Source organism: Mixophyes fleayi, chromosome 1, assembly GCF_038048845.1.
Source record: "Mixophyes fleayi isolate aMixFle1 chromosome 1, aMixFle1.hap1, whole genome shotgun sequence".
In the NCBI taxonomy this organism is placed as follows: Eukaryota; Metazoa; Chordata; class Amphibia; order Anura; family Limnodynastidae; genus Mixophyes; species Mixophyes fleayi.
Window position 1 is genome coordinate 381,949,900 of NC_134402.1, and position 24,687 is coordinate 381,974,586.

Here is a 24,687-nt window from a genome sequence, read left to right on the forward strand (position 1 = left end):
GAGGTAGCTTAAGTCTGGCAAGAGATAAGAGTGGACAAAAGTGCTGTCGTAGCATCTTTGATAAGATGAGGTCATATTCTGGCAATATTTCCAGGGTGGCGATGACAGGACCGGGAGACTGGATGTGAGGAATAAAGCAGAGGGTGGAGTGTGACACAATACAGTGGTGTTGGGAGACTGAGGAAATTGTAGTGTTAATGACAGTGAGGGAGGTTTGAGGGGAAGTGGTGACTCTCTGGTGAGGGAAGATGTGTTGTGATACCAGTGGTTCCATTTGTTTGTTTTTCCTATGCATGGAATAATGTAGCTGCTAATATTAGTCTGCATGCAAAAAAATTTAATTCAAAGGGCTATATTTACTAATTCTGCCCCGTGTACTGCGATAGGCAACATTATGCATTGCATCATAGCGCATAAAACTTACCTGCTTTGCAATGCAAAATTACCCCTTCTCTGTGGTAGAGGATGGGGCTTTGCATCACTCCTTACACCGACACGATGGACGTCTCCTGACTTATTGATCTTCTACGCATACACCGGTAAAATATCCAGGAATGCGCAGCTGATGAATGCGAAATGCCTCCGGCAGGATACTGGTAGGTACATGGGGTCTGTGTGCGATCTGGTGCGTAACGCATCCTGAGATGGCGTTAGGATTTGAAGTTTAGTTGCGAAAAGCAAAACTTTTTTGCAGCTTTGTAAATTACATAGTTTTGCAGTCTCCAAATTAACATATGGGTGCTGCATTCAGAAACGTTATCTGTCAGGGGCGCACGCAGGATTGTCACGAGAGACAAACACGAGAGAGAGCTGCTGCGGACGCTTCTTTGACAGCGCCACAGCTGCTGTATGGGACAGTGCCGCTATGGTGGACACTTAGTTAGCGCAGGGGGGGGATTTCTGGAGACTCAGAAACCCCCCCTGTGTGCGCCACTGTCTATGATATCTCTTGCGCTGAACCCTTAGTAAATAATGCAATGGCCATTTTATGGCGAAAACTGCTGTTTTCTCTGTTTGGCTCATCACACATTTGTAAATAGACCCCATACAAAGAATGGGTATTATGATTATTTTATTCATGATTAGCATCAAATTGTTTAGGGGTAACTGTAGGATCTGTTGCAGGTTACAGAATTTTTACAATTGGTGTGGTTTAAAAGTTCAAGTTAACATTTTTATAAAGCTGTCTCGTGGAGTTATGTGTTGGTATCTGGCCTCATCCACTCTCTCACTGAGGTTAAGGGGTGGTATCTGGCCCCACCCACGCTCTCACTGAGGTTAAGGGGTGGTATCTGGCCCCATCCACGCTATCACTGAGGTTAAGGGGTGGTATCTGGCCCCACACACTCTCTCACTGAGGTTAAGGGGTGGTATCTGGCCCCATCCACTCTCTCTCTGAGGTTATGGGGTGGTATCTGGCCCCACCCACGCTCTCACTGAGGTTATGGGGTGGTATCTGGCCCCACACACTCTCTCTTACTGAGGTTATGGGGTGGTATCTGGCCCCACACCCTCTCTCACTGAGGTTATGGGGTGGTATCTGGGCCCACACACTCTCTCACTGAGGTTATGGGGTGGTATCTCATCCCACACACTCTCTCACTGAGGTTAAGGGGTGGTATCTGGCCCCACCCACGCTCTCACTGAGGTTAAGGGGTGGTATCTGGCACCACCCACGCTCTCACTGAGGTTATGGGGAGTTATCTGGCCCCTCCCATGTAGGTATAGTGTAAGTCAAGTGAATAACTGCACAAATCACTAAAGTCACAAATGTCTTCTGTCTTCTCAGTGAGGCTAAACATCAACACTCCGTTCAGTGAGACAGGACAGTAAGGTTGCTGGTAGAATCAAAGTTTGTCATTCTGTGTTAAACCTTGTGACCAGGAATGTCCTCTTGCCCCAGATAACAGCACGCTATAAGCTAGTGGCCTGAAGATGTTGGCAAATTCTCTTACATATTACAGGGTTATTATTTTTTGGAATGTCTCAGTCTTCGGGGCAGACTCCGTTCAGTGCGAGGTGCTGCTGAACATCACCTCTATGTTCAGATCCGCATATTGTCACCTATTACAGTAAGAAATCTCCGCTCATTTTTCTGTGCACCTCTATGGGGTGGGAGGAAAAATGAGCGGAAATTTCTATATAAATGTTGACGAGATGTCACCTCGCACTGAATTGAATTTGAAAGTTAATTGTCTCCCAGATGGGTAACATGTCTTCCCGTTACTGTCTGTTGTGGTAATTATGCATGCAGTACAATTCAGCAATAAATGATGCTACTTCTTTTATTTTGTCCCTTAGGATTCCGTGGAGGGATCAGCGTTGTCGCTGTCTGAGCTGAGAGCTTACAATGACAGTGAACTAGCAACAGAACTCACCAGTGCACTGAAAAGGTGAGACTAAATATAGCTCCAACACTGTTACTTCATATGTGTATGTCCATAAAGTACTGGGAATCCCTGGGATGTATTATACCACTGAACAAGGGATAGGCTGAAATGACTACATATGCATAAATTAAAGATAATAATAAAAATAATATGCGTGCTGGCCTTTGCTAGGCAGCTTTATGTGCGCCCTATATGACAACATAGCGCTGGTTCCATCCCACCAGAGCAGCGGTCTGTTCCCTGTTACATGCCTTGTTTTATGTGGATCAGCTGAAGGCAGCTGAGTAATTGTAGAACACAGGAGAAAACCTCCATCCAGTAATGGACCACCTCCGTTCTGTCGTTTACATGTGTGAGGTTGAGAACTGCAAGTGTCTCCAGTGAAATCACAGCATCTGCTGCTCAGTGAGACGTTGGCGAGGCAGATAGACATGTTTACACTTGGCTGTTGTGTCACCGCTTTATGATCCCTTCCACATGCCGTGAGGGTTTACCAAGTTCTTTCAAATCTTGGCTCTATATCAAATAGAGAGAAGTGAATGTTATTGTTTATGTGTATAGACAACAGACCTGTAATGTTGCAATGTTATCAAATATATATACTGCACAGCTGCTAAGAGGATCACATCCAAGCATATCATTTCATAAATAAATACAGTATCAGAGTTTATATATCCATTTTATTCTCATTTTTATTGCTTGCACCAAGTTTCAGCATTTGAGTTGTTCTGTCTGATTCTTCTACAACCGCTGGCCTGATTCACGCAGTTAAGTACGGTTGTAGACGACTGACATGTTTCCTATCCACCTCCAGGACTGGGGCAGAGGAAACAAGGACATAACCCCACATTTCTGTCATTTATACATTGAATGATATGTATGTTAGTTACACCTCCAAATGGCACAGTTAGTCTCAACAACTCGTGATCTGTTGATATTGGTGACTGCATTTGCCACTAGGCAATTGAAATACAGAGTACAGTTAAGGTAGAAGCACCATACATTAAATCATAATAAATAGACCAGCATTTTGTTTTTAATATTATATTTAGCATATTGTGGCATTAATGTTCTGTTATCAGATTCTGAGTGATGGTAGAATGTGAGGGACTGCTGTCATCCCCTGGGGGTGACCCTGCAACCTTTTATTTTTAGCTGAAGCTAAACAGGTGGAGTATGGGCACATATTTTTCTATAAATATGTAATTTTCGATTTTCAGCTTTTATTTTCTCCTGCTATGTTGGATGCTAATATGTTCCGGCTCCCATGTTGACATTCAGACAAAGAACGCAGCTGAATTTCTGCCCAATATGTTTAGAAACTGAGATGACAATTTCTGCCTTCTCAAAGAAATGTCATTTTATATGTGTTCCTCTGTCACTGATTGCTCTGTCTGTGAAATGAATTGGAATTGACAGTGTTTTGCTTCCTGATGCTTCAAGCTTGTGTTTCTTTCCAGTGATTGTGTGCGGTATGGAACATGGCACACTTGTCATATGTCTCTCTACCTAGGCTCAGACACTCGCTTTGTCTACTGCTTTGTCGTTTTATTTTCAGAGGTTTTTCTTTTTCAGAGTTGAACAATGTTTCATTACAGTCCCTCTCTTTCTAGAAAGAAAATCAAATAATAACTTCATCCAAAAGTAAAATGAAATAAAAAAAATAAAGCAGAATTGCTGCTAAGTATTTTTAAAACAAACCGAGCAGGTGCTGAAGCCCTGAGGAGAGGCTTGGACACCCACTCAACTTGTTTCAAATGGGCCAAGAGGGAAGTGGGAAGTAAGTGTAGCCTGGCACACTTAGACCCATTCATGGTCTGGAAGATAAGGTTCATGTAATTTGAGTGAACTCCATTAAGAACAAAACTTTTCATTTTGGGTTACAACTCCAGCTTATAAAGGAAATTTTTTTGGCTCATTTTTTAAAAAATAATTCCTTTTTAATAATGATGCATTCGGGGGCGTGGCCTGGACGAGCATGGAGTAGCAAGCACAGTTACGAGCTCTCCATCCCAGATATCCTGTTGATCTCCGTTATAGTGGAATAAAGAAACTTTTGGACCCAAAACTGTGCATCCGAATAGTTGCTGTACATAGTGTACCTGTTTTGATAGTGCTCTTGCCATTTTACCCGAGACTGGGAGAGAAAGAGTTGAGCATCTGGGTAGAGGAATACTACAGGCAGTCTGTGGCAGTTGATGACTGCTGGGACATAGCGCCTCTGTAATACCACATACTGCCCTAGGTGAACACAGCCTGTGATATCCATCTGATACAGGTACATTTATATCCTTGTACAAGTGAGGAGTAACTGAATTGGGCTCTGGACTTATTTGATTATCATTATCAGTGTTGTTGGAGGAGATATACCTTTCTCTGTGAAGATAACTGGCTGCAATGCACTGCTAGCAATACAATCTGAGCTGTACACCTATATGTAATTAAAGCTATACAGGTTACAGGGTTGCACATAAGCGTATAGGATAAATATCATCCCATCTTTCCTGTGAAATTATGGGCAAACATAACCAGTCCACCGCAGCGGGAAAATTGGACCGCTTTGCTCGCTCCTCCACTACAGCCTCTGGTTCAGGAGATGCATCACATCCCGTTACCCCCCCCTTTGTCGGCTCCACTGGCGGACCCTGAAGTTACATTACAGCAGGTCCTGCAGGCCATTGGGGCATCTGAAAAGCGTGTTACGGATAAAATAGGAGAGGTGCAGGTGGACCTCTCTCCTCCGGCAAGATGTGCAAAAAATCAGGAAGTGAGTGGGTGAAGTGGAGACACGTGTGTCTACATTGGAGGACACTTCTGCACCAGTTGCGGGCCGGTTGGAGAGTCTGGAGTCGCAAGCCTCTCTGTTTAAACAAAAGCTTACGGATATGGAGGGGCGTTTGCGTCGCAGCAACATTCGGTTGGTTGGATTGCCCGAGAAGGCAGAAGGTGTCTCCCCAGAATCCTTCTTGGAAAAGTGGTTAATCCAACTGTTTGGTACAGATTCATTTACAGCCCAATTCGCAGTGGAGCGGGCTCACCGTATTCCAACTCAAGCACCCCCTCCTGGAGCCCCCCCATGCACCTTCATAGCCAAATTGTTGCACTATCGTGACCGAGATACCATTCTACGCTTGGCTAGGCAGAAAGGTTCAGTGGAATACAATGGTCAGCAAGTAGCAATTTATCCTGATTTCGCTCTGGATGTACAAAAGAACAGGGCTCAATTCATTCCGGTGAAGAGAAGATTGAGAGATTTACAGATCCCATATGCCATGATTTTCCCTGCCTGGTTGAGAGTGGTTTCAGAGGGCCGTACATCCTTTTTTGATACTCCCAGAGAGGCTGCAATTTGGTTGGACCGCCTAGCTGCTGCTGGACGCTGATGCTGGATGAGTACTTTTTTTATGTCTCTCCTGATAGTCCTTTGGACATTGCTGATTTGTCATTGATATTATGCATGGTATTTGCTATACATAATGTAATTTCTCTTCTGTGGTACAAAAAAAAAAAAAAAATGTATTTCGCTCAGGTGGGGTCTGTGATTTTCAAACTAATATTGAAAGGTCCACTGTAAAAAAAAAAAAAAAAAAAAAATATGTAACGGGCTGGAAAGCCCATGGCTTTAAGGCCGTTCTTTTCCTCTCTTCTCAATTCGCCCCTTTTCTTTCCTTCCTTTTCCTTCCTCTATCTTCTGGTATTTTGCGGGTTGGCGGGTGACCTTTTTTGGTAGTGTGCTGGCCTGCTGAATATCTTAAGTATACCTTAAACCCTAACTAAAATTACCTTAAGTTGGGTGGAGTATACAGGGTGGGGGTATGGGTTTAGTATTAAAGTTATTTAAGTTGTGGGTAGTTTTAATGTTATCGCAAATATATAGACAAGGATTATATGTGCTTATAAGTATGTCAATGTATGCTCTGCAGGGGTGTGGGATGCGGGGTAGTGAGATAAGAGGGACTACTATTATATGTATTCTGGTACATCTGATAAGGAGCTGAAAATTCTCTCCTGGAATGTGCGGGTCCTAAATAATGCTGTGAAATGTTCTCTTGTACTAAGACAAATTAGAAAAAATGATCCTGATATTGTTTGTCTATTGGAGACTCACTTACACGGTGATAGAATACTCGCCCTTAAAAAAGCATGGGTAGGTAGGGCATACCACTCTACTTACACGACTAATTCTCGAGGGGTCTCTATACTGGTACATAAACGTCTCTGCTTCTCCTTGGAAAAAATTCAAGTGGATGCAGGGGGAAGGTTTGTACCGATGAAGGCTGTCATTAATTGGGTTCCGGTGATTCTGTTAGCTGTATATATACCCCCACCGTATAATGGTGAGGTGTTAAGGAAATGTGGAGAATTCATGGCATTGTTCCCAGAGGTTCCAGCCATTTGTATAGGGGATTTTAATAATGTGATAAATGGAGAGGTGGACAGATGGCGAGAGAAAAATGCTGTAGTTGGCAACTCTAAGTCGGCTTTTTCTGCTCTGGTTGAGGAAATGGGGTTAGTAGATGTATGGCGTTTGAGGCACTCAGAAGATGTCCAATTCTCCTGCTTTTCTACATCATATAATGCATTTTCAAGAATTGATCTGGCTCTGCTGTCACACTCTCTGGTACCGCTGGTAAGGAGCGTGGAATATAGCCTAGGGGAATTTCTGACCACTCGCCCCTCTGCCTATCTATTGATTTTGCAATTGATAGAGGCCAGTCCTTTTGGAAATTAAATCCCTTCTGGCTCTCCTTGATGGGTACAGGAGCGACCTTGGTGACACAGTGGGAAGGCTTCTTTGTAGATAATCTGGTAACAGCAAGGCCACCTATAGTTTGGGCTTTCCTAAGGGGGACATTAATCGCTGGCATAGCTGAAATTAAAAAGTCGTCCAGACAAAAAGAACAGATATTAGAGAAAAAGTGTAAATCCTTAGAAGCACAATACATTGCGGACAAAACTGAGGTTGCAAGGGGAACATGGCAGTTGGCCCAGAGAGAGTGGGTAGAGTATGTATTTGAGAAATCCAAACATAAATTTCTGTTTTCTAAGCATGTACGATATGCAGAGGGCGATAGAAATTGTAGCTTCCTGGCTTATCTGACAAGGGCGGAGAGGGCAGATGCAGCAGTACCGGTTATCTGTGATGACAGTGGGGTTAAGAAGTATCTGATGCCTGATATTGTTGAGGTATTTCATAAATATTACACGAATACATATAAGTCACAGGTCAGATCTGACATGGATACGTTACAGCAGTATTTGAATGGTATCTCCCTTCCTGTCCTCTCCGATGATAGTAGGGAGTTTTTGGACTCACCCTTTACTCTTAAAGAGATTGATATAGCTATTATGTCATTCCCTAATGGTAAAGCCCCTGGAGTAGATGGAATCCCAATTGAATTATATAAAAAACACCGGCCCTTTTTTGTGTCTAGGTTGTTGGATACATTCAGCGAGCTGGGTGAGATTGGCGCTCTTTCCCCTTCAATGGCAGAGGCAATAGTGGTGGTGCTGCCTAAGTCAGGGAAAGATTTGTTTGTACCCTGAGTCCTACCGCCCGATTTCACTTTTGTCAAATGATGTTAAGATTCTAGCAAAATTACTGGCTTTGAGGTTAAGTAGAGTGGTGCTGGAATTAATTCATCCGGATCAGACGGGATTTATGCCGGGCAAGTCCACGTCTATCAATCTTAGAAGGCTGTATACTCTCCTGCAGGTGCGGTCACCCTCTTCTGAGAGCGAAGTTGTGGTGTCCTTGGACGCGGCCAAGGCGTTTGACTCGGTGGAGTGGCCATACCTGTGGGAGGTATTGTCCCGATTTGGAGTGGGCCCGGAATTTATAAAATGGGTTAAACTTTTTTGTATTCACATCCAGTGGCGCGGGTCTGTGTCAATGGGCATCTTTCTCAACAATTTCAATTAGAGCGGGGTACTAGACAGGGATGCCCGTTGTCTCCGGCCCTGTTTGCATTAGCAATAGAGCCGCTGGTCTGTAAGATCCGGCATGATAGAGAAATTGTGGGACTTAGATCAGAGCACAGAGAGGATAAGGTGGCATTATATGCAGATGATATGCTGTTGTTCCTTTCAGATCACGACACTTCCCTAAAACATTTGCTGTGGGTGGTTGATGGATTTGGTTTTTTTTCCGGCCTAAAAATTAATAGGGATAAATCTAGCGTGTTCCCTCTGGGATGGGAGTGTCCCGTGACAATGCCAGAAGGCTTACAGTTAAAATGGGCATCGAAATTCAAATACTTGGGAATATGGATCTCTAATACCCCCGCTGAATATGTAGAACTTAATTTGCGGCCCCAGATCAAATACATTAAAGAAAAAACTCATGTATGGAAGAAGCTCCCACTTTCTGTCTCCGGTAGGATAAATTTAATTAAGATGATGGTGCAGCCAAAGTTTTTATATATACTCCAGCAGTCACCTGTATATATTCCACCCTCCATTTTCCGATGCATTGATAGCTATTTGATTTCATTGGTTTGGGGAGGGGGAAGGGCTAAGGTCAAGCTCAGCTCGCTGTATAGATCCAGATCTTCTGGTGGATTTGCACTTCCTAACTTGAAATTATATTATTTTGCCTCTCAATTGGTCCACCTTAAGGCATGGGTTTCGGACCCCGATTACCATGAGCTACATTGGGTGTTGGTACACCAATTTAATTCTAATCACACTCCCTTACAGTCACTGCTGGCGGGGCGGCTTGGTATGCGGGCTCCTCCGCTCCTGATTCAGGCAGTTAAGATTTGGACAATCTGTAATAAAATAATGAAACAAACTGACATTGATCCATATACTCCTATCTGGGGGGCAAAGAAATTTGAGAAGTTGAATACAGTGAAGAGGGCCAGGGAGTGGTCTCGGTTGGGTGTGGTGTCGGTAGGTCAGCTTTATGATACAAATGTACTTAAATCCTTCGAACAGTTGGTTGGGGAATTCTCTGTACCCAGAACAATGTTTTATTCTTACCTTCAGTTACGACACGCCCTAAACACACAATTTAAAGGGGAGACTTTGGTGTTTGGGGTGGATCCACTGAGGAAACAATTACAGGCCTTGGGTTATAGAGGTCTGATCTCTCGAATGTATTCATGTCTTCTGTATGAATCCACTGCAGATGATTTGAATGGTTTGAGGAATCAGTGGGAAATAGATATTGGCCCTTTATCAGACAAGGAGTGGGAAATGGTTACAGACAGTACTAAAGGTTATACTTCATCATTAAAATTTCAACAAATACAGGTGTTTATCTTACACAGGGCCTACTTTACCCCTATTAGATTGGCAAAATTTTGCCCGGCTGCTACCCCTAACTGTCCGAAATGCAATTCAATCAATGCTAACTTTTGGCACCTTCTATGGGAGTGTTCATGTATACAAATCTTCTGGCGAGGGATCAGGAGATGTATTCAGGTTACTGGAATTGAAGTGTCTCTTAGTTCACCAGCCACTTGTCTCTTTGGGCTCCGATTTGAAGGGGAAAGTTAATAAACTGACAAAAATGTACATTTCACAGTTATTGATATTGACTAAGGTCTGTATAGCGAGGCTGTGGTTGGCCCCGACGAGTCCCACGGTTAAAAATTGGAAGGCACTGGTCAACACCACCATAAGGCACGAGAGATTTGTTTATACTAGCAGACAGGCTCTGAAGGAATTTGAGAATATATGGTACAGATGGTTAGAGTCTCCATTCTATCCTATGTCATCTAGTACAGATGCTCTATCTACTTAAATGTATGGCTACCGCAGTTCTTATAATAAGTATCTAAGTCCATGTAATAAACCCTGCATGTGTAACATACTTGTGTATAAGCATTTACGATGTATGATCCTGAATGAATATAGCACATTTATTATTATTATGCTTTAATGTAATCTTGTAAATTCCGTCATTTAATTCCGATATGTATGCGATTTGTTTTTCTTTTTGTTGTTTAGTATGTTTATATCTTAAAAAATTTCAATAAAAATACTGGATTTAAAAAAAAATGATGCATTCAGTTAGTACAATCCTAATCTCAATGACAGAGATGGTTGTTATAGGAAGGATACAAATAAAATTTTGCAATGTTGCAAAGTTATTGGTTTGTGTCTCAGCAGCAGTCTGCAACATTTAAATGTCCCTCTGCTGTCCTACAATGTAATGCAATGAGTAGCAGGTTACATGTGATAAACTAACCCACATGCTGCTTACACAATACACCTTTCTGTAATTAATAGTACAAGCAGTCCATGTCCAGCTCTCAAATCATGCTAACCTATGGTATATATGGTATATACCTATGGTATATTATTCTCCAGTCAACATAGAGATTTCTGGTGGCCACATTGGGCCTTATCTCTTAGAGGAAGCAGGGTAAGGTGCCAGGGTCAGAGCGTGCACTTGATATTAATGCCCATGTAGATGCACGTGCCATTAAATATTATTACTGTTAATTACTGTCACAAATGGAGTATATTCATGAAAAAGGCATAAATGTATCTCGAATGAAAAGTGAACTTACTTCATAATTCCATAATGCTGATGTTGGAGTTCTCAAATAAATTCACCTTTTTCTTCCAGTCCTTTTCTTACCCCACTTTCATAAATCAGAGTTTAGAAGTAGTTTTTCTTTTGCCTTTGGGTTAAACATAGCCCAGCGGTCCCCTGTCTCATTTACTGCATGTTTATGTGTAGCGCCTGCGGGGAACAGGACAGACGCACAAAGAAGTACTTACTTTGTAAACGATGGTCACATCCTGTACGCTTCCGATACCCCAGCCGCTGTCCGATCCCAGGCAGACCAGCAACCACAACCCTTCTCACCTCCAACCACGTCCCTCTAGGAAAGAGACAGATATTACGGCCGTGCCTACCAGGGAAGGGCTGTCCGAGATCACGGCAATGAGCACAGACACTCTTCGTAAAGCTCACTTGCCGCCTTCTCGCTTTGCTCTTGCCAAGGCTCGGGGGACTACAGGCACTTGAGACCAGGAACAGTCCCGCCTCAAGTACCTCGCACACCTCCCGGTGAGGGCCTAACCGAAAGGGGGAATCGAGCGTGATACTCACCGGGACACTCCCACTTCCGGTCCTGCTCTCCTGCACCTCCCCGACACCTGTGGATGACAAGGAACACAGCCTCCCTCTGCGCTATCAGTGAGACTAAAGGTGGGCACCCACAAACGCTAAGCTGACTACAACAGCGACCCGACCCTAACAACGCTCTAATGGTCAGCAACGCAACTAGACTACAGAACTATAATGCTAACTAGGTGTGGTGTACTAACGGGAACTACTCACTAACCACTACGGTGAACACCAGCCGGTGTTCACGGACTATATCGCAGGGCGGTTCCTAACGCCCTCACCCAGGTCGAACCAAGGAGACTGTCTCCTTACTATGGGGCCACCCACGGACCCTAAGGACCAGCTGCACCAGGCTCGGCTGAGGCTTAATGGAACAGCCCACTAACCCGTGAGCCGACTGCCGCACGGAACAGCCAATCAAAACTGAACCGCCCGACTACCTCCACCCGGGTATCGAACACGCGTCCTTACACCTGGAACCGCCAGAGAACCTGCACGGAATTCAAGCTTGGGGACCCTCAACCAGAACCACGGGCCGCCCCTGGAACTGCCTCGAGCTGTGCTGCACTGCCACTGACTCACTCAGTCACCCCCTCTGGAAACCAGTGTGACCCCAGGGACCTAAGGGACTGGAAAACTACGTGTGTTCTTCCCTGACTATGTGTAAGCTGGTAACTACACCGGTCCCCACAGTACAGGTTAGTACAGGACAACACAGGAAACAAGAGCCTACCTTTAATAGAGGCCTGACGTCTTGCACCTGGAAACAAAAGGGTAGCACACCACAAATACAATACTAAAGCAATACTCGTCGCACAGACAGAATAAATCCAGTAATACAGTACTTTGCATGCTACTCACCAGAGCACACAGCTGCTAGCCAACCAGCCGGTTGCTACAGCACCAACAGGAGCCTCTGCTCTACTGTGCCTCTCCTACTCTGTGTAGTCACCTCACACAGGACCGCGCCTACACTCACAAGGCTCTCACGCCCCTAACACACCAGGGCCTTCTGCCCTACACACCATGGGCCTGTCTGCCCTGTTGCCTACAGAGCCTTGCGCTCTGGCTATGGGCCTTAGCCCCCTCTCTAACTAGGGCTCTGAGCCCACTACCTAGGGCCTTGTGCCCTGCTACCTTCGGGGCACTAGCCCCTGCCTACTCAGGCCTCCCTACCTCTGGGCTTATAGCCCCTGGCCAGCTACTAGGGCCTTGTGCCCTTTAACACTATGGGCTTACAGCCCCCTGACCAGGCCCGGTGGCCATTCCTATGGCCTCTAGGCCACTAGCTAACTAAGGGCCTTGTGCCCTTAGTTAGGGGGCTGAGAGCCCCAGGTGTATAAGTAACTTGGGCCTTGTGCCCATACAACACTATTGGGCTACTACCTATCATTTAGGGCCTATTGCCCTGTTCCCTGGGTCTTGCGCCCATAATGCATGCTCCATGGACCTTGTGCCTGACCGTGGCCACGGGCCTAGTGCCCGACCTGATGTTGAGAGTACTTACCTGCTCTGCGCAGGATGCTCAACTTGCCACGCCGTCTTCTGCCTTCTTTTCCGGGTCTTCCAGACCCTCCAGGCGGCGGCGCCTCTTCTGTTCGGCGCTGGCTCTGCTGCTGCTCCGGAGGCGGGGGCGCTCTCAGCCCTTACAAGGGCTCCCCGCCTACATCTCTGCCGCGGGTGTCTCTTGTTCTTGGCGAGGGCACTCTTAGCCCTGACAAGGGCTCCCCGCCGACGTCTCCGCGGTGTAAGTGGCAGGGTCGCTCCTAGCTCTTACAAGGGCTCCCTGCCACTTCCGGCGCTCTGTTGCTAGATGTTCTCTTCTTCTGCCACTCCGGACGTCTGGTCTTCTCCGCCGACGGACTTCTGAAGAAATGGCAGCGTCATCACTAGGCGCCGCCGCGAACGCTGATTGGCTCGCAGCGGCGCCAATATTTCAAACGGCCGGGCGTGAGCCGCAATTGGCTCGCGTATCCGGCCGCTGATTGGCCAGAGGGGAAAGATGAGCCCCGATTGGCTCATCCTTCCTCCGCCGCAAACCCTAGAAGAAAGAAGCGATACTCACCGACGCTGGAATGGTGAGTACTTCTCCTCTTTCCTCTTCACCCGCTTGTAGGGCACCACCATCCGGGGAGTCTTCAGCCCCTCCAGGGGCACAGTGATAGCCAGAATCTTCGCCCTCTTCACGGGCACCGGCTCCGGGGACATCTCCACACATGTTTCACGGGAACTCGTGTGAAACACTTTTATAAAGCTTTGTATTGTGCGTAGAATACACGCTTGTCTGATCTGCTGAATTCATTTAATTCTTCTATGAGACAACTTTGTTTCCATACCAAATGCATAAATCATAAATACTTTAACTGTTATGTACCATGTTTATAGCCACGCTCCCATGCATGCTGGTCACGCCCACTGGTGTGGAAATCCCCCTCTGCAAATCCTACGTTTGCCCCGATTATGTATTGTTCATAGCTGTCTGTGTATTACTGTAAATGTCTACTTTGTTCAACCCCATATGTACGGTGCGGTGGACCATTTGTGGCACCTTATAAATAAAGATAATAACCTATCCTTGTACTCTTGACTTCCTTGCACCAAGTATGTACAGGGAATGTATTGAAGGCAACAGTTTGACAGTCACTAAGGACATCTGCTGGCCAAAAAATGAATTACACTTTTTTCTTTTCATTGTTTAATAACAAAATAGGATTATGTACTTTGGAACTCAGTCTGCTGCAAATGGTGCATCAGTTAAGCTTAAAAAAACCCTGATTCTTTAAAAAATAAAAAAAAATGGACTGATCAAATTTTGGCAACACGATTTAATGTTGTTCTCACTGCTCTGTCTATTCAGCCGAGCGTCCATCACTCTCTGGAGAATTTATACAACATGTAAATTAATCTATTGTTATTTCCAAGGACACCAGTGCTCATTGTTTACATTATTATTGGTGCTTTTGTTGTCAATGTAATTGGAAAAGGAGAACCAATCATGTGACTTAGATGTTTTCAGAGCATTGTCTCTAATTATTTTGCTTCCTCGCTACAGGGAAAAGAAGCTGAAATCTCGGGCACAGGAGCTGGTGAGCGCCTTAGAAAGACTCACAAAGAGCAGTGAAATCCGACATCAGCAGTCTGCAGAGTTTGTCAATGACTTAAAGAGAGCAAACAGGTCAGTAGCTCTGCATGGATGATGTCACTAAATGCCATTACTCCTTAATGGGCCTATCCAATTGCACAGTGCAACTATAGTGAAATGGAATCTGAATATGAGTGTATTTAGCTGGTATCTGCATGACCTCAGTATTATAAGCATACAGTGTCTGACCACACAAGGGAGAAACTTCACTAATGCAGAAGGAAACCTTACTGTGAATAGGATTAAACATACTTTTAAAGCTCCTTCCTATATATTTCTTAGAATTGACAAGTACTTTAATGGTGACCAATGAAATTTTGACCTGATAAGTCAGTGCTCAATGCCTGTTTATTCAGAGCAACAACAAAGGCCGGTGCTAGTTTTGTTTCATTTTCCTGTATTGGAGATGCTTATTTTGCAGTCATGAGACAATTGTAGAAAGCATCATGCACTGAAACAATATATGTTCACGTTGTGCTTTGGTTTGTTTCATAATATACTTCAACATGTACAGGGACTATACAGGTTTCACCCTGTATAGTCGACTGTTTTGTACTGTGTATGGCGCCGCGGAAACCTTGTAGCACCTACCAAATAAAAGAGAATAATAATAATAACATAAGTAGTCTGTGTGCACTTCTAACTAGGTGCTTTTAACAAGGATTTAATGCCACAAGAGAACACGTGTTTTAGTGAGCTAAGCAATATATCTGCAATAAGTGACACGCAATCATCTCTCCAGCATGTGGTTACTTCTGTCCCAGGCTGTAAACAGACCTGATTGATAATTTGAAGGGGGACGGAACTTGTAACCTCTTGCTATAATGAGCAGGAAGAATTGGAAAGTGCAAAAGAAGTATTACCAGTAGAGATGTCACTACACAGAAGAATAACTGACATTATTGCTTTGTTGTTTTTAGCTTTTTTTTTTTTTTTCCTACCCGCATCTGCAGCCTTTGGTTCAATGGTTAGTAGCTGAAAGATGTGTCGTCTTGTTAATGATTTAGGGAAAGGGAAATCAGGACAACACTGAACCCTGTTAACACTTGGAGATTGTGAAAACAGTTTTGGGGTTTAGATGTCCTTTAATGAAGGTCCTGTAATAACTGCTTTGTTTTTCCTGAGCAGCAACCTTGTGGCGGCATATGAAAAGGCAAAGAAGAAACATCAGAACAAGCTGAAAAAACTGGAGTCCCAGATGATGGCGATGGTGGAGAGACATGAGACACAAGTGCGGATGCTAAAGCAGAGAATAGCTTTACTAGAGGAGGAGAACTCAAGGCCTCATACTAATGAGACATCACTGTGAAGCAATCAGTGTGTGTTGCCAAGTATGCAGTCCAGACTGATGGGTGCCTTCAGCATTGCTCTCCAGCTGTGTGCTCCTAGGTGTGACTGGATATACTGAACACTCCAAGTAAACGCGTCATCATTTATTACAAGACACTTTTAGCCTAATATGTGGCGAGGAGACAGGTTAAACAGAAGTTCACTTCCTCCTCGCGACATATCGAATGTTCTTCTATTTGTAAGACGCTGGTGTGTGCCAAAAACATGTCACGCTTGCACAAGTGGAGAGGCCGAGCTGTGCCTGGGAGGCAGACTGGGGGATGGGTCCTGAGCAAACAATGCACCTTTCCTTTCTTTCACTGTAAGAACAAGTACTTTGCTATTAATTCTGTGGACACTGCAAGGTGCTGTCCTTTAAATCACTACCAGCAAGAAGAATATAAGTCCTCACTGGGGAGCAAATTCTCTAGTGTCCTCCACCAATACATTACAATGCCTTCTCAGCGCAGTCAGACGGGTGCTTGATAAAATCATGCCCTACAAGCTTTAATACCCTAAAATAAACAAACACAGAGGCAATCTGTCTTTCTTAGTACACTGTGAGTACAAGTGCTTTGATTTTTTTTTTTTGTATGGTGGCTGCCAAACTATATTCATAGCCTATTTTTTATGTGTTTCTTTTTAATATGTACAAGATATTGTGTTTCTCCAGGTGTAAGTCAACCACTTACATTATAAATCTGTTCTTACGACATAGCATGTGCAGCCAACCATTGCTTCACCATAGGGTCAGAGAGAACAATCACACGGACATTGGGTGGTACAGATTAAAGTCCGCCTTTTATCACCCATTGTGTGTGGTAGATGTTTATTCTATAATAGTCTCTGTATGGACTCTGAGGCAGTATGTACAGGCGGGATACAGTCTGATTTAATATATGTCCAGAGGCTTTTATCAGAAATGTGGGCCAATATTTACACGTTGCTTTTATGGTTATTAAGGACCAGTCCTGGATTATTTTATTTTTTGGGTTTTTATTGTGCTGTGTCCTACATATGTCCATCATAATAATCTACTTCCAGTGAGCCGCTGATGACAGATTTGGAGTTGTGTGGAAGTGTGAATGCAGCAGTTTGTGTCTCCGTATAGTAAAAGGCTTTCAGCTCTGCTTTTAGTACATCTAAATTATCCCACCGTAAAGGTGATTAGGAATACTCCTCTGTAAAATTAAGATGCACTTTAAATGTTATTTGCTTATGTCTTTAGTTTAGTAAAGGTTTTGCAGCTGAAGATTTGCCTATCTCTTGTTCTGGTAATCTGCACAATCAATGCATAGACTACACATTCCGTCCCCAGGCCATGGCTCCAAGATAGCACAGGTTTAGCCTTCACTCCTCTGTCCAAGGATGAGAAAATGCCCCAACAGGAATCTACATACAGAGCAAGCTAACTCTAGCTTAAATAATACATAAATATTGTAGAATCGAGTAACAAAGATAGATTATTTCATCATTATTCAGGCATTGTTGGAGAACTGGCAATAATTAAAGTTTTGAAAGTATTTCCAGGGGGTACTCACTCCAGATGAATAACTGGAGAGGTAAATGTTCTTTGAACGAAGTTACGTCCAAATTAAATGCACCAAATGCATGATCAGTACAACCGTGGAAAACAATAGCTGTATAGAAATTGTATCATTTTAATGGTTAACTATTTCCTTAGAGATGTAAACCAATCGCAAACTAATTCTGTGCACATTGCAAGCTTTGTGCTGGCTACAAATGTGATGAGATCACCTGGTATGTGTCTCCCTAAATCCCGCATGATGGCCATTACTATTCCTTACGCATAGATTCCAACATTCCAGTTAGTGTATAACTTACACCAGGGATAGCATGAGAATATAACAGAAAGCAGCAGTAAATAAAGAGCCACTGATTACTTGCCCATTAGCTGGTGTTCTTAGGACCCTGGGGTTTGGTTGTTTGATCTGTGTACATTCCCAATCACTGGCACCTCTATTATGTCACAGCACTAGGGCGGATTCTCCTCCGCTAATTCCCTCACCTGTTTTATTTCCTGCTATCCCTGGCGGAAGTTATACACTGATTTGGACTTTTAGTTTTGCCTCTTGTACCGGGTCTATATGCAGCATGACTGTTCTCCAGCTGGAGCTGAGCACCTGGGTCACTTTGATTTATAATTTTGTGTGCCAAGTAATAGAGATTATATATAATATACATATATACACCTTCTCCGTGATTACAGAATTCCTCACATAAATAAAGTTATGTTTATTCAAGTAACAATTAGATATATACCTAATAACGCCACAATCCATCTACATGAGCCTATCAGTTGTTCCTATGACCGGTCCTCATTTAATTACATCAGCCAATGTTTTGAGGCACATTTTCCAATGCTTGTGCATATTGCTGCATTTTCAGCAGTATTGAGTATCTCACAGAAAAATCTTGTATATAACAAAAATAGACCGGAGGCAGAAGCATTTTTTGGGGCATATTCAATTGTCCACATTACTCGCAAAAGTAACAAACTATTACCGTTACGGTAATAGTGCCCGTAATTACTGTTATTACGGTACTTTTAACGCCGGCTCACAGCTCAGGGAGCTGCGAGCTGAAATCCGGCTTAGAATTACCGTAATACCGGTAATACTCAACGCCGTGTTATTTTTGTGAGTAACACGGACAATTGAATATGCCCCTTTTTGTTTCACATACTCACCTTATTGTGTAATGTCTGTTCTCCACACTGTCTGCAAGTAGTTAAGAAATAATAGTAACATTGTATCACCTGCATGGTATGTGCCCCCTGTAATCAGCCCTGGGTAGTATTTCATTCATCACAGGTTGTGGACTGCTGTAGTTTCACATTCTGAGAACTATACAGTGACCATCACTTATTATATAAAATGCAGACTGAAAATAAGGGTAAAAGTGACTTAAAAAAATCACTGTAGCTGTAAGTCCTATTTTATATAAATTAATAAAAATAATACATTATTATTAAATCCTGTGACTTAAAATGTACGCTAAAGAGACGAGTCATTTTTATAAAATTGTTGTACAGTTTAAATAGGAAAAAATGCCAAAAACATTATTTATAAAGTGTCTTTCAGTGTTGAAAGTGTTAAAAATGTGTTGGTTAGTTTGGGGGGGTTTTTGTAGTACAAAACATAAAAAAGGAACAAAAAATGAATTTTACATAATGTTTTTTTGGCTGGAAAACAATTGTAATAAAACAAAACAACTTTAAACTTTTTTTAATGATAAAATCATATTTTGTGTAATTTATTTGAAAGTTCTTTTACTTTACACTTAAATAAAATAATGTTAAGATTAACGTTAACATTATTTCTATAGAATTTACCATTCATGACATAAATTGGCAGAAATCAAAATACTCAACTAAAACTCAATAACTACTGTAACACGCTTTATAGACTACAGTGTGATTCTTACTCCAGTTTTTATAATCCATTTATAACCCTCATCATGTCAAAATTGGTTGTCCTGTATCTTAAGCTGGGTACACACTACATGGTTTTCGCCCAATAATCGGCTCAAACAGCCGACATACGACCGCTCGTTCAAAAGTCGGGTCAGTGTGTGCAGTGACACGATGGTCGAAAGTCTGCCCAAATGGACGATTATCGCCTCATTTGGTTGGTCGTACCGTTTAATATTTTCGTTCCAATTTCGTTTCTGTTATGCAGTGTGTATAAACTTCCGACCGATCCACAACAGTGAGTACGAAAATTACAATCATTGCTCACGACAACATGGCTGTAAAAAGACGCTAACAGGACTGCCATTCTTCCCTTTATCGTCTAAAACAAGGCTAGTGTGTATGTAGTCCATGAACCGAGTGATCGGAACATCGATCGGGTGTAAAATCGATCAGCATAAAATGTTGGTGGAAAATTCTGTAGTGTGTACCCAGGTTTACTGAGGCTTGCTCACCCCAAACACACATTTACTGATCTAATACTTATGTAAAGTAAACTAAACCTAGGTTTTAGTAAACATTGATTTTATTATCTCTCTAATGACTTGGATTTAACAAACATCTCTTTGAAAAACATAAAAAATTGTTTTAACAATTGATGACTTCAGAAGCTTTATACCATTGTCACCAAACCATATTTGACAATATTGCTGTGTGCCAGTAAAATATTTGACATTATGTTTTTCTTCCAAACAAATAGCATTACCTTCAGGAACATACTGTAATACAAACATTTTTTTATATAGGCAAAATCCATATTAAGGAATAAAATATACGTTTTCTATGATCCACATAATTAGTGCAGGCCCAGAAATGTACCTAAAATGTAATTTGCAGCTTCTCTCGGGATAACAGTGATGCAGCCAGAATCTGGAGTGAGACTCTCCTAGGTTTCATGTATAACCAGCCTTAGTAGGTTCTGTGCAGCCTCCTATGGGGCCGCACTCCTGCATATATACAGGCAAAACGTAAATAGAACCTGTGTTTCATTTGTTTTAGCACAACCAAAACAATGCTCAGAATAAACTGTGCTCAGAGAAGACCATTGTTCTCACTTTGCCATCAATGACTTGTACTAAGAATACATTGAGTTTTATGTATTAATGCAGAACTGGGCACATTCCTGTTTACACCTATTGTTTAATCGCTTTCTATGTTTTTATTTTGTTTTTACTTTCAACACATATGTATAAAGTTTTTTATAGAATTAAGTGGAAGATTTGCACATAAAATTGTCCAGATTTTGATTTTGCTATTTAATCTGAAGTAAAGTTTAACCAGTGCTGTTCCTCCAGCAGAGATACACAAATCAAGGACAGGAAGATTATTATACAAGTAAAGGGCTTTCACTGTTGCCTCAGCTGATTGTTTCTTTATAAAATATATATAGTCTCTCACCTGAGTAGTGAATTGAGTCTTTGTATTTTGGGGTACTGCATGGATTTATGCTTTTGAAATTGCTCCCATAATGTGCTATTTTTCTACTGAATTTTCATGCCAACCAGCGTCACAATGTGATCATCGAGTGACTTCTGTAGACTTCATAAACTGTATTGTCTTCTCCGCAGACTGGAAGCCACCAACATGTTTCAATGCCTTCCCCAATACTCCTGCCTGTCATATGGGCATTGTATGTTAATTTGATACAAAAAATGTAAAAAAAATAAACTTCATTTATTTATACAGAGCAATTTATAATACGTTTATTTTACAAATGTTCTTATATTCAGAATAAATACTTCATATGTGGAAATGGCATGTCTTGAGTCTTCTTTGAATGCAACAAAATGTCTGTTTCTAGGCGGTGCTATTTCAGAAATATATTGTTTATCTGCAGTCTTGAATCTCCACATAAGGGTAAATGCAGTGCTATTACTTTGATTCACTAGCAGCACCTAGTTAAGACCATTGCAGTCTCAGTGAGTTACTCATCATTCAAGATGGCACACTAAGGGGTAGATTAATCAAACCTAAGAGGAAAAGGAAAATGTTGCCCATAACAACCAATCAGACTCTAGTTATCACTTATTTAGTACATTCTTGAATGGTAGCTGGAATCTGCTACAGGAAACACCTCCACTTTTCCTTTTTAGAAGTTTTGGTAAATATACCCCTAAATGTTCATTTAATAGGGAGCTCTAAATCCAGGACACAGGTATGTTGGGAGTATATGAGGTATCCTCGTGTAAGTGCACAGCCTGTTCATCATATTGTTCTACTATTTGAGAACCTGTCTTACAGTCATCCCTCCATTAAAATCTGTCCTAACCGCTGATATTACCGGGTTGAAAAGAGCAGACTGTCACTGTATTATTGTGCATCACCTTGTTACATCATGTTGTAGGCGCTTCCCCCTAAATAAAGGGGCATAAGATACCTCTGACCGATTGTTCTCCTGTCTGTGTGACGTTAATGGGGTGTGCCACGTTTAGTATTCATAGAGGTCTTTCTTGCGAGTTAATGCCTTGGAAAAAGTTAGATTGACAAAACTTAGTCTAATATTGTTTGTATAGCATATGTGGCTATAATATTAGTCAAACTTTCTTATTGTTTGTTGTGTGTACATGGCATGGTTTTGATGGGATAATCATCCGGGGGAATGAATATAGCTTGTGTGAGAATATAATCTGGTCAGTTTCCTTAATCCACCTATCCTCTCATCTTGCCCTGTTCTCTCCTCCCCTTCATTGCCATGGCACCTGTTCACCGCTGCTCTGCCATGCCAATGAGTTTATACATAATCATGTCTTTTGTATTATCCTTACCAACTATGTAACCACCATTTTCATCTTCTTATTCAAAGTTTTAACCCTGTTGTTCCAGATGAAGCCAACACAAACCCCCAGTGAGAGCATATATGGAAGTTTGATTCTTTCCCTGCATCAAACACTCTAATAATCAGTGGCGGATCCAGGGGGGTGGGGGGCGATCGGGGCGATCGCCCCCCCTACAGGGTCTTGCTGCCGGCGGCTGCACACTATGTGCAGGTCTGCTCAGCAGTGACAATGTGCTGCCCGGCTGCTCTGATTGTGTTTTAAACACAATTATAGCAGCCAGGCAGCACATTGTCACTGCCGAGCGGATCTGCACATACTGTGCAGCCGCCGGCAGCCTTAAAAGGCAGAAAGGGGGCGGGGTCTAAATCCCCCCCCCCCCCTAAATCACCCTGGATCCGCCCCTGCTAATAATAAAATCGCTATAGTTATAAATAACATAACTTATAAGACTCATCCAAACTTCTTTTTAAAACAGTTAAAGAATTGTTATGGAGCATTCTACACACAGCATCACTACCCTTATGATGAAGAAACATTGCTATGTGCTTCAAACTCCATGGATGTCCTCTTAAAAGCTCATTTGAAAAATCATTGTGTTAATCTTCGATATATTTGTACATATTAAATGAGTCACCTCTATCTAGTTTTTCCAAATTTGTCTAATTGGACATCATGGCCTGGACGGCCAATACAATGCTGAGGACACTAATCTGCACCTGTCCTTTGCTCCAGGTACTTAGAACCCAATACCAATCTTAAATGGCTGATTAGTAGGGCCCCATGAGGTGTCCGATATTGAATCCTGATGAAACAGAAGTTTTTATGATAGGAAGTCAACACTAAATAACAAGACTGCAGCTGGTTTAACCAACTGGGCATAAACTTGAGGATTCTGAGTTGCAAATCTCTGATCATGTGTGAAATCTTGGTGTTGTACTTGATTGTGGCTTGACATTTTAAACATCAGGTTTCAGCCATGATCAAATCATCATTCTTTCATTTGAAGAACATAGCCAGAATCATTTGATTATCTCAGACAATCAAATATGTGTTTGTGCCATACTTGGACATCTGCAAAGCGCTCTGCTTGGGTCTCGCAGAAAAAGTTCTGCACCACTGGCAGCTGATACAAAATGCAGCAGTCAGGATGTTAACGAACCAGCCCCGTTCCTGACACACAAGAACTGTTCTCCATTTCCTTCATTGGCTGCCTGTTAGATAGTGAATCTGTTTCAAGATTGGCTTATTGACATTCAAAGCCCTACACAACCAGGATACGTGAAGCAGCTTCTGATTTCCTACACTCCCACTCACTCACTTTGATCCACAGATGAAGGACAACTAACAGTTCCTGTAGTCTCCCATAAATTCATTTGGGGCTCGAGCTTTTAGCTTTGCAGCTCTTACTCTCTGAAATTCACTGCCTAGTACAATCCGCCAGGCCCCCACTCTAGAAACCTTCGTAAACAGACTTAAAGACTTGTTTGCTGAATCATTTCATTAATGCCCCTTAGTTGTCTTTTAAAAAAAAATAACCAATGTTTAGCCCTTTCTTCTGTACTCTGATATTTCTTTATATGTTTATTTGTTATGTGTTTTTAATTTCCAGCTGTAAATTGCTTTGAGCCCTAATGGGAGAAAAGCACTTCTTAAATAAAAATATTATTAGTATTATTAATCTTTATAATGTAATGTGTAACAGATAAATATCTGAAATATCTCTGCCCATTTTTCAGTTTTGTCTAAATCCTTTTGCAGTAGAGTATTTCATTTTTTTATTATTGAAAGACAAACAAAATAAACATGTAAATGTAGATCGTATATTCCAGCACTTCTGTAATAAGCATGATGAACAAGCACAGACATGAGTAATACGACTTTCTCTATTTTACAGTATAAAATGTATTCTATGTATCGTATTTGTCCATAAAGTTGTTCCAAGATGGGTATTTGTCTTTTTTTTTTTTGCAAGATTGTCATAAAGAATCCTATTGCACTCCCATTAGTTTCCTTAACCCAAACTTGAGGTACAGGATAATATTGCTTTCCTTTTCCTACTCATAGCAGCCCTCACAATGGGTTAACTCCCTAATCAGCTGAGTGCAGACAGGAAACCTGGAGAGTATATAAGGTGACTCCTCCATACCAATGTCTTGTTTGCTGTCTCCGCTGAGTCAGATGTAGTGTAGCTATCTGTTTGTTACTTTATGTGGACGGACTTACCTTCTACAGGTCTGGCTTTCTGCTGGGACGCTCCCTGTCTACAACTGGGTAGCGGCAGCGGGGTCTGTGCAGAGGCTGAAGGATTTGCAATCTCCTTGTTCAGGTGAATCTCCTGTGAAGACCACATGTTGTTGCTGATCTGGCTCCAATCAAACGGACATTAGCTGCAGTAAGTTTTCTGGGCAGTTAGCTGCAAGAAACTCCAGGTGCAGAGGCAATTGGACGCACAGATATGATGTCACTGC

The 24,687-nt window shown here is 42.4% G+C and overlaps 1 protein-coding gene across 3 annotated transcripts in view; it reads left to right on the forward strand.

Moving 5' to 3' along the window:
• MCC (MCC regulator of Wnt signaling pathway) overlaps positions 1–21,133 on the forward strand; it is a 256,345-nt gene extending 235,212 nt beyond the window's left edge. For all 3 annotated transcript variants that reach the window (XM_075179709.1, XM_075179717.1, XM_075179725.1), the window contains 3 exons: positions 2,302–2,393; positions 14,531–14,653; positions 15,749–21,133. In XM_075179709.1, the coding sequence (XP_075035810.1) occupies positions 2,302–2,393; positions 14,531–14,653; positions 15,749–15,929 (396 nt within the window). In that variant the 3' untranslated portion in view covers positions 15,930–21,133. The remainder of the gene's footprint in view (positions 1–2,301; positions 2,394–14,530; positions 14,654–15,748) is intronic.
• The last annotated feature ends 3,554 nt before the right edge of the window (positions 21,134–24,687 follow it).